This window comes from Rattus norvegicus, chromosome 13 (genome assembly GCF_036323735.1).
Source record: "Rattus norvegicus strain BN/NHsdMcwi chromosome 13, GRCr8, whole genome shotgun sequence".
In the NCBI taxonomy this organism is placed as follows: Eukaryota; Metazoa; Chordata; class Mammalia; order Rodentia; family Muridae; genus Rattus; species Rattus norvegicus.
Window position 1 is genome coordinate 23,394,813 of NC_086031.1, and position 16,130 is coordinate 23,410,942.

Here is a 16,130-nt window from a genome sequence, read left to right on the forward strand (position 1 = left end):
CAGCAGCTCCATCTTTGATACACATGGTAGAATGAGGGCTGGGCGCAAGACTCAGTCAGGAAAGTACTCTGTGTGCAAGTGCATGGGGCAAGGCTCAGTTAGGAAAGTCTCTGTGTGCAACTGCATGGCGCAAGACTCAGTCAGGAAAGTACTCTGTGTGCAACTGCATGGGGCAAGGCTCAGTCAGGAAAGTCTCTGTGTGCAAGTGCATGGGGCAAGGCTCAGTTAGGAAAGTACTCTGTGTGTAAGTGCATGGGGCAAGGCTCAGTCAGGAAAGTCTCTGTGTGCAAGTGCATGGGGCAAGGCTCAGTTAGGAAAGTACTCTGTGTGCAACTGCATGGGGCAAGGCTCAGTTAGGAAAGTACTCTGTGTGCAAGTGCATGGCGCAAGACTCAGTCAGGAAAGTACTCTGTGTGCAACTGCATGGGGCAAGGCTCAGTCAGGAAAGTCTCTGTGTGCAAGTGCATGGGGCAAGGCTCAGTTAGGAAAGTACTCTGTGTGTAAGTGCATGGGGCAAGGCTCAGTCAGGAAAGTCTCTGTGTGCAAGTGCATGGGGCAAGGCTCAGTTAGGAAAGTACTCTGTGTGCAACTGCATGGGGCAAGGCTCAGTTAGGAAAGTACTCTGTGTGCAACTGTATGGGGCAAGGCTCAGTTAGGAAAGTACTCTGTGTGCAACTGCATGGGGCAAGGCTCAGTCAGGAAAGTCTCTGTGTGCAAGTGCATGGGGCAAGGCTCAGTTAGGAAAGTACTCTGTGTGCAACTGCATGGCGCAAGACTCAGTCAGGAAAGTACTCTGTGTGCAAGTGCATGGGGCAAGGCTCAGTTAGGAAAGTCTCTGTGTGCAAGTGCATGGGGCAAGGCTCAGTCAGGAAAGTACTCTGTGTGCAACTGTATGGGGCAAGGCTCAGTCAGGAAAGTCTCTGTGTGCAAGTGCATGGGGCAAGGCTCAGTCAGGAAAGTCTCTGTGTGCAAGTGCATGGGGCAAGGCTCAGTCAGGAAAGTCTCTGTGTGCAAGTGCATGGGGCAAGGCTCAGTTAGGAAAGTACTCTGTGTGCAAGTGCATGGGGCAAGGCTCAGTTAGGAAAGTACTCTGTGTGCAAGTGCATGGGGCAAGGCTCAGTTAGGAAAGTACTCTGTGTGCAACTGCATGGGGCAAGGCTCAGTTAGGAAAGTACTCTGTGTGTAAGTGCATGGGGCAAGGCTCAGTTAGGAAAGTACTCTGTGTGCAAGTGCATGGGGCAAGGCTCAGTTAGGAAAGTACTCTGTGTGCAAGTACATGGGGCAAGGCTCAGTCAGGAAAGTACTCTGTGTGCAAGTGCATGGGTTTGCGTCTGGATCCCCAGCACCCACACAAAGGTCTGCCCGGCATCAGGGCACACAGCTCTAACGCAAGCACTGGGAGCAAGAAGGCAGGAACAAGCAGACCCCAGCGGCTTACTGGGCAGTTTCAGCCAGTGGGGCCAAAATAGTGACCTCTAGGTTTAGTGAGAGATTCTGCCTCAAAAATAGCTGTGGGGGAGAGACAGACAGACAGACAGACAGACAGACAGACAGACAGACAGACAGACCAACATTAACCAGTGCCTCCACCATACACAAATGGTCAAAAAAGTACACTGCATATTGTATATAATGTTGTATAATGAATTTTTATATGCATAGGTTTTTGCACCATGTGTGTGCAGTGCCCACAGAGGTCAGAACGAGGCCTTCTGAACTGGAATTAAAGAGAGTTGTACGATGCTGGCAACTAAACCTGGGTCCTCTGCCAGAGTGGCTAATGCACCTAACCCCTAAGCCATCCTTCTAGGTCCCTGTAGGTGACACTTCTTGAAAGGCAGTTTTAGGAGAAAGCTTCTGAATACTTCTGACACTGTGGGTTCCCGGCTAAACAAGGATTACACAGAGAACATGGTACAGTTAACAGGACAGCTACGCCTTCATGCCACCCCCTACTCCAGATCTCACGAGACGAGCCTGGCCATTTCCTCAGCAGGAAATAGGGTTAATCTTGGCATTACCTCAGGATGCTTCAGGATTACGAAGGAAAAGCAAGCCAGGTACAAGCACAGATCTGTCTGTACTGCACAGTAAGAACTCGGTACACACTGGCTAGTCCACCATGAGGGAAAGCACCCGTAGAGACACTCCTAGCCGCTCGTCCCAGAACTCTTAAACCTATGCTCAACCTGAGAACCTTTCACACCGAAAGCCTTACCCTTGTCACCCGGCACAGCTACAAAGCCCAGTCGAGGCCACGCACACAAACCACCATGGCAGTGTGGCAGAGTATTAAGAAACTTCAAGAAACAAGAACTGAAAACACAGGAGTGAGGGAAAAAATTTATGCTCTGAGTTTTTAAAAAGTAGAAGGCAGGATATGTGCAGATAGTAATTCTCACCACGTTATTTTGCAAAAGCAAAGAAAAACTGAAAATACTGATCATGTTTGGAAGCCAGGATTCCTGGTTTTTTTTTTTTTCTCTCTCTAGAATGTTTTAATATCACTGTCTTGTTTTAACCTTTAAAACTTATTTTTATTATGTGCGTATGAGTGTCTTACATGCACATATGTGTGTGCCTGGCAGGCACTGGATCTTTTGGTACTAGAATTACAGTGTGACCTCTCAGAGTGTTGGGAAATGAACCTTAGTCCTCTGCAAGAGCAACGGACAGTTAGCCACTAAGCCATCTCTCCAGTCCCTCATGACATTGTTCTAGTAGTAAGAATCCCCAAGAAGTATCTAAGAAAGAACAAAAGGCCATGTTTACCTCAGCTCTTTTTAGAGAACTCACTAAAGCACCAGTAAGGAGGACATTTATTTGTCTGCCTGTCTTAGAGATAGAGTCTTAATATTGTAGTACATGATGGCCTGAAATTCACTTTATAGCTCAGGGTGGCCTCAAACTCATCCTTATTCTCCTGCCTCAGTTTCCCAAGAGCTGAGATTCTGGGCATGAGCCACTAGTCCAGCTAAGAGCCCCAAGAGAAGAAAATAGAAATGAAAGGAAAAGCAACACTAGTTTGAAAGCTGGAGAACAAACAACAAGTTGTGACACACTTGGCAAGACACAGAAACTTGAGTGTTGACTGGGGACTGGGAAACTAAACGACAGGATTGTGCAGCACAACCCTGAAGAGCTCAAACGACACCTAGGGCTTCTGGGATGGGCTGGGTAGGCAAGAACAATCCAAATATTCAGGGATGATAAACAGACAAACACATTGCAGTCTGCCCACACAACGGGACTATTACCAACCCAGAAACGTAAAGCACTGGTGTACACTTCAACATGAGGGAACTTTTAGGGCATTCACCATGTGAAAAACAGCCAGACACAGGAGGGCAGGCGTCATACAGTTCTATGATTCGGCAAGACAGACCCAGATTAGCAGTAGCCAGCAGCTAGAATAAGGGTTTGGGGTAATGAGAGAAACTGACTAAAGTACATTCTTTTGGAGAGATGAAAGTGTTTTGGAATTAGATGTCACACAACATCACAATATGCTAAGCACCTCTGAATTACTCCATGTAAACAAACAGTTCTGCCAGGTGTGGTGACACTAAGCGTGGTGACAGAGACCTGTGACCCTAGTGCTTAGGAAGAAAGGTGGGCCAGTGCGGCATACACAGTGACAGGGTGTCCCAAACTCAGACACTCAGGTCCCAGCATTCTGCCTTTTACCACGCTCTGATTCTCCTGCAGGCCTCGCATCTCTGCGTGTATGGCGTTGACTGCAGCCTGTGAGAAGATGGTTCTGACAGCAGTTTAACTTCAGAGTCGAGCTCTCCAAACTCCCCCCCACCCCCCAGGAAAGAGGACACTGAAAGCAAGACTGTGGCATTGCCAAGCACAACGTCCACTTCCTCAGGGCTGAAGTAAGGCAGTAGCTGAGTTTTTGACTTGGCGGGCTGGTTTTAAAATATAGAAATCACCTTGAATGGCAGTGAACAAACATTGTTACTCACCTCAAAACTACTAACTTCAAGTTCTTCAAACTTTCCTGACTTAGAGGTGCCTGCACAGTTGACCAGCATGTCCACAGGACCCAGCTTCTCCTGTGCCTGGAGGAATATTCCAGAACATTACATCAGAGAATGGAAGATCCATTGTCCAGAATGACGAGGTCAATAAAGTTCACTGACCCACCCAACCTACAGAGAAGATTTGCCAACTCCTGGGAAGAACCAACCAAAGTCAGTCAGTGAACTGAAATCACCTGGCCTCTTACCTGCTTTATGACATTCTCTACTTGGTTATAGTCTTGGGACACATCAACTGAGATACACAGCACCACCTGTTCAGAAGAAGAAAAAGGGGGGAACGGGATCAGGACCTGCAAGACAGCTCCCAGGTGAGTCAGGTGAGGGTGCTCGGCACCAAGCCTGGTGACCTGGAACTTACATGGTGAAAGGACAGAATGACATCTTCAGATTGTTCTAACCACACACACATACACACACACACACACACACACACACACACACAGACAGAGAGAGAGAGAGAGAGAGAGAGAGAGAGAGAGAGAGCTCTAGAGCGCCCCTTTTTTATGTTTTGAGACAGTCTTGTTACAGAGCCTAAGCCGGTCTTGAACTTTAGAATAACTTAGGCTCACAGCTACCCTCTTGTTCCTTCTTCCAAATACTGAGATAACTAAGATTGCAAGTATACACCAAAATGCTGGGCTATCAAAACTCTTTGTAAAGGTATTAAAAATAAAATAAAACCAACTCTTTCTAATAATGAAGACCAATTTATCCTTGCAGACCTACAAAGTGTTTCACTTCTGACCCCAGGATTGGAGACTGAGATGCACATTTTACATACCACAGACCTGGCCTCCGGGTTCTCCCAGCATCCCTCAGTTTCTACCCGGCATACCCTGGCCCCTGACCCTGAACTTTCCAGTCCAGGAGCTGGGCTCCCTTCCCCAGAGGCTCCTCTCCTCTTCCCTCTCTGTGTGTGCTTCCCTTTCTTTTTCTCTTTCCCTGCCCTACCTGCCCTCCCTTTCCCCATGGCAACTTCCCCGGCCTCAGTCCTTGGGGCCAGTGAACTCGCCCACCTGAGAGCAGCTTCCCAATAAACCTGCCTTTAATACACTCTAATCTGACTTAAATGGGCTCATTTCACGGGCAGCCAAGAAACAGCCTGTCACAAAGCAGTATGCCTACATGGGCTTGTGGCAAGGGATATGGTGGAAAGTCTGCTTCTAAAATTTGTATTCCCAAAGCCAACGTCTTCAAGGCATTATTGGAAGGTGGTGAAACCTTTAAAAAGTAGGGCATAAGAAAAAGAATTTAGGCTACTGAGGTGTGCCCTGGAGGACACAGAAGATCCTGAGGGAAGTTCTCCACCCCCTAGCCCCATTTCCCAGCCAGTAAGAGTGGAACGAGACCCAAGGCAGCAGAGTCACTTTTGAGCATGTGCACAAAGAAAACTGCCAAGACAGCAGCAACAACAAACACAAAAATATGGGAGCAAATAAATAGCTATTAGTGACAGTACAGGTAAGTTAAAGGAGTTTATATATACAACTACATGCTACATATCAATAATAAATTTAAGTGAACATGGGTATAATGATGTATGCCTGTTGCAAATACTGTTAACAGGCTGAGACGGGACAAACACTGGAGTCCCTAGGGTTGGCCTGATGCTGCTGTATTCTAATGCTAATACTAATTCCTCAAGACCTGGTTGCCCCAGAGAAGAAAGACTCAACACACAGACCAAGTGATGCTCTGTGACCCTGCCCTCAGGTTATTTCTGATTGGTAAATAAAGATGCCCACAGCCAAGAGCTGGGCAGAAGAGACTTGAGCAGGTTTAGGGTTCCAGGGCTTGGGGGTTGGGAGAGAACCTCCAGTGGGGAGAGGAAGAGAAGAGAAAGACACTGTGGGTTAGGAGTGAGGGAAACAGCTATGAGGCTGGGCCAATTGGAGCTAAGAGCAGCCCAGATGAAACACAGTCAGCATTAACTTGGGGTTAGCCATAGGAAAGTGGATTGTAATAGCACAGAGGGCAGAGCTCTTGTGTGGTTTAAGGCTTATTGTAAATAATAAGTTGTGTGTCTTTTATCTGGGAAGTGAATGATCAAAGGCAGGATAGAAACTCTAGATTGAATTAAAACTTTATACAACAGTCCTAGGATTTGAGTCTAGCTGGACAGCACAGCCATAGAAAGAATCTCTAAACAAACAAACAAACAAACAAACAAACAAACAGAAAGAAAGGACCACATGAGCTGAATAGCAACACAGATGAATTTTAAAATTAACATAGAATGAAGAAATAAAGTTACAGAATACTGCATAAAAAAATGTCCACCAGTCCATCAAGTTACAAAGGTTATCAGTGCTTGGCTAGGGCTAGGAGAGGAAGGACAAGAGTAGGGTGTGGCTACTAATGGCAGCCTGGAGACTTCAGTGTTGGGAAGATTTCCAAATTGATTGTGGTTATGGTTGCACAACTTTGTAAAAACTCAGGAAGTGGGTATCTTAAACAGACCCACTCTGTGTGCAAGGTCTCATTACGGCAGCTTAGGGACATAAGGATAATGCCAGAGCTTGAACAGATAAGACACAGAACCCAGAAATTTTTACGCACGCATGCACGCACATGTGCACGTACACACGTGCTACCTAGGGGCTGAGATGACTAGTTAGTTGGCAAGGTGCTAGCAGGAAGCCCTGTGCTTAGATCCCCAGCACCCACCCATGCAATCTCTGTGCTGAGGTTATAGAGACAACAGAGGGGGGCTGCTCACCAGCAAGTCAGGCTGAATTCATGAGCTCCAGGCTCACCAAAGGAGTCTATTTCAAAAAAATAAGATGGGGAGAAATCACAGAACACACCCAACATGGACCTGTGGCTTCTCAAGTGTGTGCACGAATGTGCATGCGTATCGGTACAGTTGTACACACGAATGCTTGCATATACTCATACAAAACACTATTTAGGGGCACACACACTACCCTAGATGGTAAAATTTCAAAGAAGAGCAAAGAATGAATGAACAACATCTGAGTCAGTTTTAAGGTGGCCTCTAGGAAGAAGAGGCTGGCATTGGGCCCAAAGGCTGGAGAAAGGGGGTCAGAAACTCATTTAAATTCCATTTCTTTAGATTAGATGATGGGTCTGTAGGAGTTAACCTGTCAGTGAGCTGTACACTGAAATATACATTACATTGTATATATCATTTTAGTTCCCCAAATCATACAACATCTTTTCAAATGTCCTTTCCACTTAAGTAGTTGTGTAGCTTGTTGTTTTGTTTTGAAGTAATTGAAACGAAACCCTTTTCTCATCCACCACTGCTTGGCTATTTTTTTAGGTATATATGAGTCCGTACCTTCTGGTTTCTGACTGGCCTGCATCCTACTCATGTCAAATAACTTCATCTTTTAAAAAGCAGCCTAAAATATATCTTAACTGGGAAAATGATAAATGCCTTCAGTGGTCTAGTCGCAGTGGAAGTGACCTCCTTCCTCCCCTTTAAACAACTGTGTCAATCAGGAAAGAAAACGCAGGCCCCACATTACCTGTTTGTCGTTAATGGAGTACTTTTCAATCTCTTTCTTCGCCTGCAGTAGCTTGTCCTAGAAGCAATACAGAAATAATTACGTCTGTCTGCATTTGTTAAAAGGAAAAGAAAACACAGCATCTGAACAGACACTGCATTCTATAAAACAGAACCGTAGGCTTGAGGAAGAAAGCGGCAAAATATATGAAGTTACAGGTAAGTCACAGAAGGGGTTCAGTCCGTTGCAGAGAGATGGAAGAAAAAGAAACCAAGCTCATATCTCTTAGCCACATTCACGCTTACAAGCGAGCAGCGTGTCAACATTTTCATTCCCATAGTTAGCAGTGACACAGAGTAACACACAGCGACAAAATGCTCTGGAAAGCTAAAGGTATGCGGCCGATTCCACACCAGGAGGTCTTTATGAGATGTTATCAGCACTTAACTCTCTTCCATATAACCTCAAGTAAAACTGAATCACTTCTTACAAAGTACTAGATAGTCTACATCTGGCTACTTTCAAAATTACTCCTCAGACTTGCAAAGCTACTCAGATAATTGCGAAGTTTTCCCACGTCCTCCATTTTGTTTCGCTTATTCATAAAAACGGATCTGTGTTTACAGAACCTTAATTTTTCATGAATTTAAAGAAAAGAGAACTGTAGAAGAACCAAGGAGAAGGTGCCAGCACGCCTGAAGTGCTGGGTTCAATCCCCAGAAAGGCTAAAACCAAGCCTGAAGGAACGCAGGCATCTGGCAAGGACATCCTCTGCTACAGAGTTCCAGGTTAGCTCATGATACTCCAGACCTTGTCTCATAGAGGGGTGGGGGTGGGCCGGCAGGTATCTTCAAAGGACAAGTAGAATTTACAAACACGAATACCCATGACAAAACAGTGCATTGCTATTGAATGATGGGGAATGAATTCAGACTTTGCCAATAAAAAACTGCAATAAAAAGTTACGTGAGAAACTAAAATCGACTTCAGGCCAGCAAACTCTCTCTATATTCATTCCAACATGGCCCTGCGTGAGTTCCCACCCTCACTCACTGTCAAATTCTAGCCCTGCTAAAACCTCAAAAGTGGCCTTTTCCTAAATCTGTGCTTCTGTTTGTGTAGGGTGACTAGGTGTGTACGTCCAAGCCATAATTTCTTTTAAAAACTATTTTCTTGTTGTTTAAAGAACTGATGGTTATTTTAGCCTAACGCTGGGTGATTATTTTTATGTATTTTCTCCACAGATCCTTAACAGCCTTTTCCCCTAAACCCCTTTCAAGGAATCACTCTCATTTTCTTTCTCGTCCCTCTCCCTGAATACAGGGTCTCACATAGACCAGGCTAGACTATTAGCTGTGTAGCTAAGGATGGTCTTGAACTTCTGATCCTTCTGCCTCAAACTTTGTAGCGCTAGGTTTCTCCTGCACCTTTCTTGAGTACTGTGTGGATTTGATTCATTCACCCTGGGTAAGTGCTGAACCCACGGAGCACACCCAAAGCCTCTCTTCTTTCATTTTGTTGCTCAACAGAATGTCTGCTCCATGGCAAGCAAGGCTGACTTTTTGACCATGAAGCCAGAGTCTCTGCCCCAGACCCCAAAGAGAAACAAAGGTGTCTTCAGTCACTGCTTTATGCTCTGAAAGCAATTTTGGCAAGACTGTAGACCCCAATACAAAGAAAAACAGACCCCCGATTGCTTAAACACAGGAAAAACTACTTTGCTACACACACTGGAAGGGATGAAACTCTCCTGGGGCATGGGGACTCCGCCAAAGATGCGTATCAAGTCATTAGCAAAATACAGAGGAAAATGACAGATATGACGCCTAGTTCCAACATGGCCGTGAGCGCCAAGACAGGTGTCTTGGACTTCCTGCATTAGTACTTCCTGAATTAGTCCGTTAGTCATGAGGAGTCGAGAATGCTTACCTCATTCCGTGCAACCAGAGTTATAAACGCTCCCTGTTTGTAGCACTCAATAGCAATGCACTTCCCGATGCCACTGGAACCTCCTGTGACCTACAGAGAGACCAGTGAGACCGATTCTTAGCGCTGGCAACGTCTCCTCCTCTCCTCCGTACAAAGTCTATTTGAGCTATTTGTGCTGGGAGTGGCAGGGGTGTAGTTCAGGGCAGCCACCTGCCTAGGTGAGGTCCCAGGTTGATCTCTAGTACTACAAAGGACTATGACATAATTATGAGTTTTAAAAATACATCAGGAGCATGTCCACAGGGGATCAGGAGGTCAAGGTTGAAGCCATTCAACCTCACGGACAGTTTCACGGTACTGGCTAGGACTACATGGGGCTCTGCCTCAGAAACAAAACAGAACAAAACAAAATGTCTGTAAGAACCACAACCTCCTCTTAGCAGATTTGTCACTTGGAATGCAGTGAAAGGATCAAAGATTACACCCTCAGCAGGGCCTTACAGCCTTGACCATTTTTTGTCTTATTTTGTTTTGTTTTTAGTGCCGAGCTATAAACTTCATCTAAAATCATTTCAGGTCACCAAAGGGAACGTGCCCTACAATTCTAGGAAGAAATAATACATTAGTGCTGCAGATTATAAACACAAACGAATCTCATTTCCTTCCAGCTCATTTACATAAGACTAGGTCTACGTAAAAACATGTTAGAGAGTCAAGGAGGTAGATCAGCGGTAGAACTCTCATACCCAGCACAGGCAAGGCCTTGGGCTTGATCTTAATGTGTGTGTGTGGGGGGGGGGGTGCAGAGGGGAGGGGAGGGAGGGAGGGGAGATATGCTGCCAATGTTGAAAATTAAAAGGCTTGACAATACTGTATTTAAAGAGCTCCATTCAGGGGTTGGGATTTAGCTCAGTGGTAGAGCGCTTGCCTAGCAAGCACAAGGCCCTGGGTTCCGTCCTCAGCTCCGGGAAAAAAAAAAAAAAAAAAAAAAAAAAAGAGCTCCATCCAGGCCAGACATAGCAGTGGTGACACACACCTTAATATCAGAACTCTGGAGGCAGAGGCAGGCACATCTGTCTGAATTTACACCATTCTGATCTACACAGTAAATTCAAAGCCGGCATAGTGAGACCCTGTATCAGAAGCAAACACAAATCTCTTCTGTCAAAACCTAGCCATGTTCCGGTCAGACGTTTGGTTTCCTTTGACTATTTTATTACGCTAAAACCATGAAAGAACATCTCCTACACTGATGTTCACATCGCCAGGAAGCCCTCCAAGCACAGATATGTTTCTCTGTGTACTTGAGAATACCTCACTTCCCTTTAGTCTCACCTTGGTTCTGATGGAGAGATGCACCAGGTCGACCGTTAATCAAATGTCTACTGAGGATTGTTACAAAAGCACACCTGTCGCCTTGACTAAATGTAGTCTCCGAGGCTCCTGATACCAGGATAGCTTATGGGCTGTTTTGGTTTATGAACTTTCACTCTTCACAGTTCTCGGCAGGGCCTCTAAAAAATTTCTGTCTTAGGCTGTTTAGCCTCCCTGTAACACACATCACCCCACAGCAGTTCTTCCAAGTCTTGAGAGCCTTTCCTGAACACATCAGTCATTCCTCCCGGCTGGTCACCATGTAGCCTGCACGCGATTTAGATATATCTTGGCCCCCTGGCTGAACTCACAGTTCCTATGGACAAACACCAAGCCAGCCCGTCTCCCTCATCACACAATACGGGGTCTGCACAAGCAGGCACTAAATAAATACTTTCCTTAGTTTGCAGAATATTGTCTAATGCCATTTCCATGAAAAAACCAACAAACCAAAACAACATCAAAGCTTACAAATAAACGTCTCCCTATTTATTCTTCAGTAAACTGATGGAATTAGAAATGAGGTTGCCAAGACATCTTTTATGCTCTGATGTATTTATTATGTAAACAAAAGCCAGAAGTTTCAGAAAAGGAAATAGTGTCACTTTCTCACCACAGGAGTAAGACCTAGTCTTTGGATCAAGGTGCATTAAAAATGATCTGGCCAAAGCAGCTAATTCTTGAGTGGCATATAAGAATACGGTTAGGCTCATTCTGAAATATGTTCCTCTGGATGCTATTAGAACTGTCACAGGGCTGTTCACAATGGCTGAGAAAATGTTAAATGTATACTATTACCAAACGGTGGGTACAGAAGATAACCATTTAGTTTCTCTTCCTTTCTCACTCCTTGTGATACGGCAAATACCGTTTAAATGACACTGTCTCTTTAACCACAGCACACAGCTCCTAAGGGCACAGGCAGCTTCCCTGCTGCTAGAAGCACTACTCTCAGTCATCCAAAAGGGGGAAACACTGAAACAGCATCCAGTGGTGAGAAGACCAGCACAGCTTCCTTCGCTGCTGTGATCAGACACAGGGCACCAGCAGATGGGAACTGCTCTAAAAACGAGGCAGAAAATATCACGAGTTGTTCATGCTGACAGAGTTAGGGTTGAGCTCACTCTCCTGATCCCAGATCTCAACTAAATCACATTTTACTCTTCTTTGAATATTAAAAAAAGACAGATAGTGACGCCCTATGAATAAGTCATGGCATGTTGTTTATATTGGTATACATATATGCATAGAGCTAATTATTTTTTATTGTATGAAAGAAGGATGACGGGAGGGCTGGGAAGTGAGCCTGCTGACTGTATTATGTAAACTTCCCAAGGAATCAATAAAAATAATATGTTGGAAAAAAGGAAGTGTCTACTGAAACAGCCCTCACCTCCCGGGTGAGAGTGACAAGGGCTGGGGACACAAGAACGAGTGTCAAGGCTAGCTGTGAGTACCTTGTAAATGTTGAATCAGTTTTCCTTCTGACTTTGGCTCTCCTCCCTTGGGCCACTACTCTACCCAAGCACGAGTTTATTTAGCCTTGTGTGTATGTAGGTGCACCTGTTTAGAGGTCAACAGGCAGTGTTTGACATTTCGGTCACCCTGTGCCTTCATTCTTGAACAAGGCTTTTCTCTCTAAACCCGAAGCTCACTCCCGTGTCTAGGCAAGCTGACCCGTGAGCTCCAGGGATCCCCAGGTCTTGGCCCCAGTGTTGTGGCTCTCTGGCCCTAACTCTGGACAGGACGCATGGCAAGCACTTTACCAACTGAGCCATTCCCCCAGCCCCTAAATCCAACCCTTTCAGCCACGATTTTTAAGAGAAGTTCCCTTGTGGATGTAAAACTTTAAAAACTTGGCATGATTGTAAAGTTTGGCCTTTTCTTTCTAATAATTCTTTCCACATCATGCTTAGCGGCAGCCTGGAATAGACCAGTAATTTTACAAAAGACAAATGAATGGAAACGCATGTTGTCATCCACAAACCCTTATCTGGGATGAAGCACACTAAGATAAATAACGACCCTATCCTGAAACAACTGAGTGGGAACTCACTTGGATGAACTCACAGAAGTCATCTAAGGGCACCAGGAGATGCATGCTGCCGGTCTAGATACTAGCTGTCCTTAGACACAACTCCTTGCCTCCGGTTTTGAGGTCTATACAGGACACCGATGAGAAATGCCGGGGTTGAAGCTGAACTGTGGGGTGGAGGCATAATCAAGCCTGCACGTTAGGAACGCGCGGGCTGCCGGACATTAACAAACCAAACCACTCATAATTCCTTCCATCTTAAGTCACAAACCAAGCTGGTTAGCTCATCCTTCCGACGCCAGGAAGAGTAAAGGATTGCAGTTGAGCAGTACCAGCAGAGCCTGGGCTGAGTTCAGAGACAAGCCTGCTGGCCCAACCTGCCAGGTCACCCCTCAGTTATATATATATCACTTCCTAGAACCCTCTGGTGGCTCTTTGTCTCTGCACTTGACACCCTACAGTCTCAGCAGCCTGGACCAGCCAGCGAGGCCCGGACCCTTCCTTGCTTTGGGCTCCTTAGGATTCCCTGGCTGTGGCTGCTCCCATCCGGGTTTGCGCCCTCATCCTGCTAGTCACCGACTGTCGTGTCCTTGGTAAAGTTTCTCAGTCTCTCTATTGACTCATTGGGAAAACTGAAGATCCAAACAGTCACAGACAAGGATGCTCCGGGGATCAGCGAGCAGCACAGAACCCCAGAGCCCTGGAAACTCGGCTGGTGCCTTCCCCGTGGCACTGCCCTATACCCCGGCGCCCCGGAAGGCGGGTTCCTGAGGTCGGACAGGGCAAGGTAGTGCCGGGGCGAAGGGAGCAGGTAACCCGCCCCACTCAACCGTCCTTTTCCGGGACCGTGGTTTCGGTGGCCCAAGCCGGCCAAGCAGCCCCGGCAAGCTCAGCAACAGGAGGCCACTCACCACTACGTGCGCGCCGGGCAGCGCGAGGGGCTTGGGGCTGATGAGCGGCGACACCATGTAGAGGAGTAGCACGAAGGCCACGAGGCCGGCGGCGGCCAGCAGCAACATCTCTCTGCCCGAGCGTCTACTGGGAGATCACATGCACCAGCAGCCGGGAGTGTTTGGGTTTGCGGGAGAGGGCGGGACCGCGGCGAGGGGAAGAGGAGGAGCCAGGGCGGGGCGGCCTCCGCCGTCTGACTTGCTTTCGGGCCCGCCCCCATTCTGCATCTGGCTGCGGCTGCGCAGGCTGTGTGTGCGTAGGCTCCGGGTACCCCGCCTCCCTTGGGCCCGCCAGCCTACGTCTTGGGAGGCTTGCAAACGGTGGCTTTTGGAACAATGGATTTTGTTCTGTGGTGAAGTCCTGGGATTTCACTCTGAAATCACAGGTTCCAGTTCGTGTATTTCTGGTACACTCAGAAAATGCTCCCTTTCGCTTTGCGCCTTGACATCGATTTCTGATAATTAAACTTCGCTGAAAACAGTATACATCCTTGCCAAGGCAGATGCAAGCCGGGGGGAGGGCGGGGGTGTGAAGCCGCCGTTGCGGAGATTTAATTCCAACATCTTAAAGTAGTTTTAGTTTAGTGTCTAAACTATCGCCACAATCTTTTGTTGCCCTCCACAGCAATCCTGTAGTCATTAGCAGTCATAGATCCTTTTCTCTTCTTTTTTTCTCCATCTTTACTAAATTGGGTATTTCTTATTTACATTTCAATTGTTATTACCTTTTCCGGTTTCCAGGCCAACATCCCCCTAAACCTTTCCCCTCCCCTTCTATATAGGTGTTCCCTTCCCTATCCTTCCCCCATTACTGGCCTCCCCCCAGCAATCCCGTTCACTGGGAGTTCAGTCTTGGCAGGACCAAGGGCTTCCCCTTCCACTGGTGCCCTTACTAGGCTATTCATTGCTACCTATGAGGTTGGAGCCCAGGGTCAGTCCATGTAGATCCTTTTCTCTTAAACGGTGCACAGTTATGAGCAATCACAAAGCTGTCTCTGGACTTGTCTATTCATACAAATAGAGTTCTAATAACATGTCCTCTGCAGTGCCTAACTTTTTTTCTTTTTTTTTTTTTTGTTTTTTCTTTTCTTTTATTTTTTATTTTTCTTGTCTTTAACTTAGCATACTGTTTTTAAGATTCTTCTATAGTGTACCTATCAGTAATTTCTTTTTATTGAAGACCCTAATGTAGGCTAGATCATTTTTTCACTCATCACTTTTTGATCAAAACAGTAACAAAAGCAAAACAAACAAACAAACAAACAAACAAAAAAAACCCAAACAAACCAAAAAAACAATGACACTGGGTCAAAAAGGAAGGACTTTAGCTAGCAAGCCTGAAGAAAGTGCTGGATCCCTCCAGACTCACATGGCAAGCTGTCCTCTGACCTCCACTAGTATGTCCTGGTGTTCACTAACACCATCACACTCACTGAATTAATTTATCCTAAGGTCATATATGGCCAGCCTCCTTTAAACAAAGACACCCCTATCAAACCTCCCCAAAGCAAATAAAAAACTTACTTCCTGTATAAGGGTGAATTCTGGCTAAGTTGCTAACATCTAGCCTTTGGGCAAAGCTCACTTCAGCAAAACAAACCAACACTTGGAGGACGCATGGGAAGCCAGAGGTTTTAAACTCTATTTCTCAATATATTTGGCTAGTCGTTGAATATTATACTCTCACCAAAGAACACTGTGATACTGTGTCATGATAAGGTCCTAAACCTCAAATCTATGGCAGAGTCTACTTTCACACATAAGTTTTTGTGTGCACGATTTGGCTCTCTGTCAATTACTGGCCCCCAAGCCACGCTGCAACAACATCTGAAGGGCTTTGCCAAATCATTTTCTTAAGGAGTAGCACAACTTTTCATTCAGTTATGTGAACTCCTGACTTTCCAACCCTCCACTCCAAGGCTTCTGTCCTCTGGATAATTAAAACCTTTCCAGTGGATGCATCAGATTTTTGTGGGTTTTGGTTTCTTGGTAAATATGTTTATTACTTTTCTTTTCTTTTTCTTCTTCTTTCTTTTGAGAAATGTAGTTGTGTTTACAACTAGCAAAAGGAATTGATCTTTTTCTTTCATCAATCTGTGCCCAGTATTAGTTAAGCTGGTAGATTTGAGGGAACAGTTCCCGGGACTTGTAAAACTAGTTGCAAATTGAAGGGCCCCCAAGCCCTCTGGTTGAAAGGAAGTTTGTTGGATGGACTCCCAGAGCCTCAGCAGAGCTGACACACTCATGGATGAATCCTTTTGACAGGGAAAAGACAAAGTTCAGAGTGTACCAAGAAACAGTGCACAGCGCAGCCTGGAGG

At 45.9% G+C, this 16,130-nt stretch overlaps 1 protein-coding gene and 1 long non-coding RNA gene across 3 annotated transcripts in view; one reads left to right on the top strand and one right to left on the bottom strand.

Annotated features, from left to right (window-relative positions):
- Positions 1-13,967, bottom strand: part of Kdsr (3-ketodihydrosphingosine reductase) — a 34,679-nt gene extending 20,712 nt beyond the window's left edge. Inside the window, exons 1-5 of one of the 2 annotated variants that reach the window (XM_039090876.2) lie at positions 13,772-13,967; positions 9,452-9,541; positions 7,544-7,600; positions 4,235-4,300; positions 3,972-4,067 (exon numbers count right to left, since the gene is read on the bottom strand). In XM_039090876.2, coding sequence (XP_038946804.1) covers positions 3,972-4,067; positions 4,235-4,300; positions 7,544-7,600; positions 9,452-9,541; positions 13,772-13,879 — 417 coding nt within the window. In that variant the 5' untranslated portion in view covers positions 13,880-13,967. The remainder of the gene's footprint in view (positions 1-3,971; positions 4,068-4,234; positions 4,301-7,543; positions 7,601-9,451; positions 9,542-13,771) is intronic. The other variant, NM_001108342.1, reaches the window with a different exon arrangement.
- Positions 4,052-8,502, top strand: LOC134481473 (uncharacterized). Its single transcript, XR_010056969.1, has 2 exons — positions 4,052-4,357; positions 7,336-8,502. It is a non-coding gene; the product is annotated as an uncharacterized LOC134481473 (long non-coding RNA).
- Positions 13,968-16,130: the final 2,163 nt, after the last annotated feature.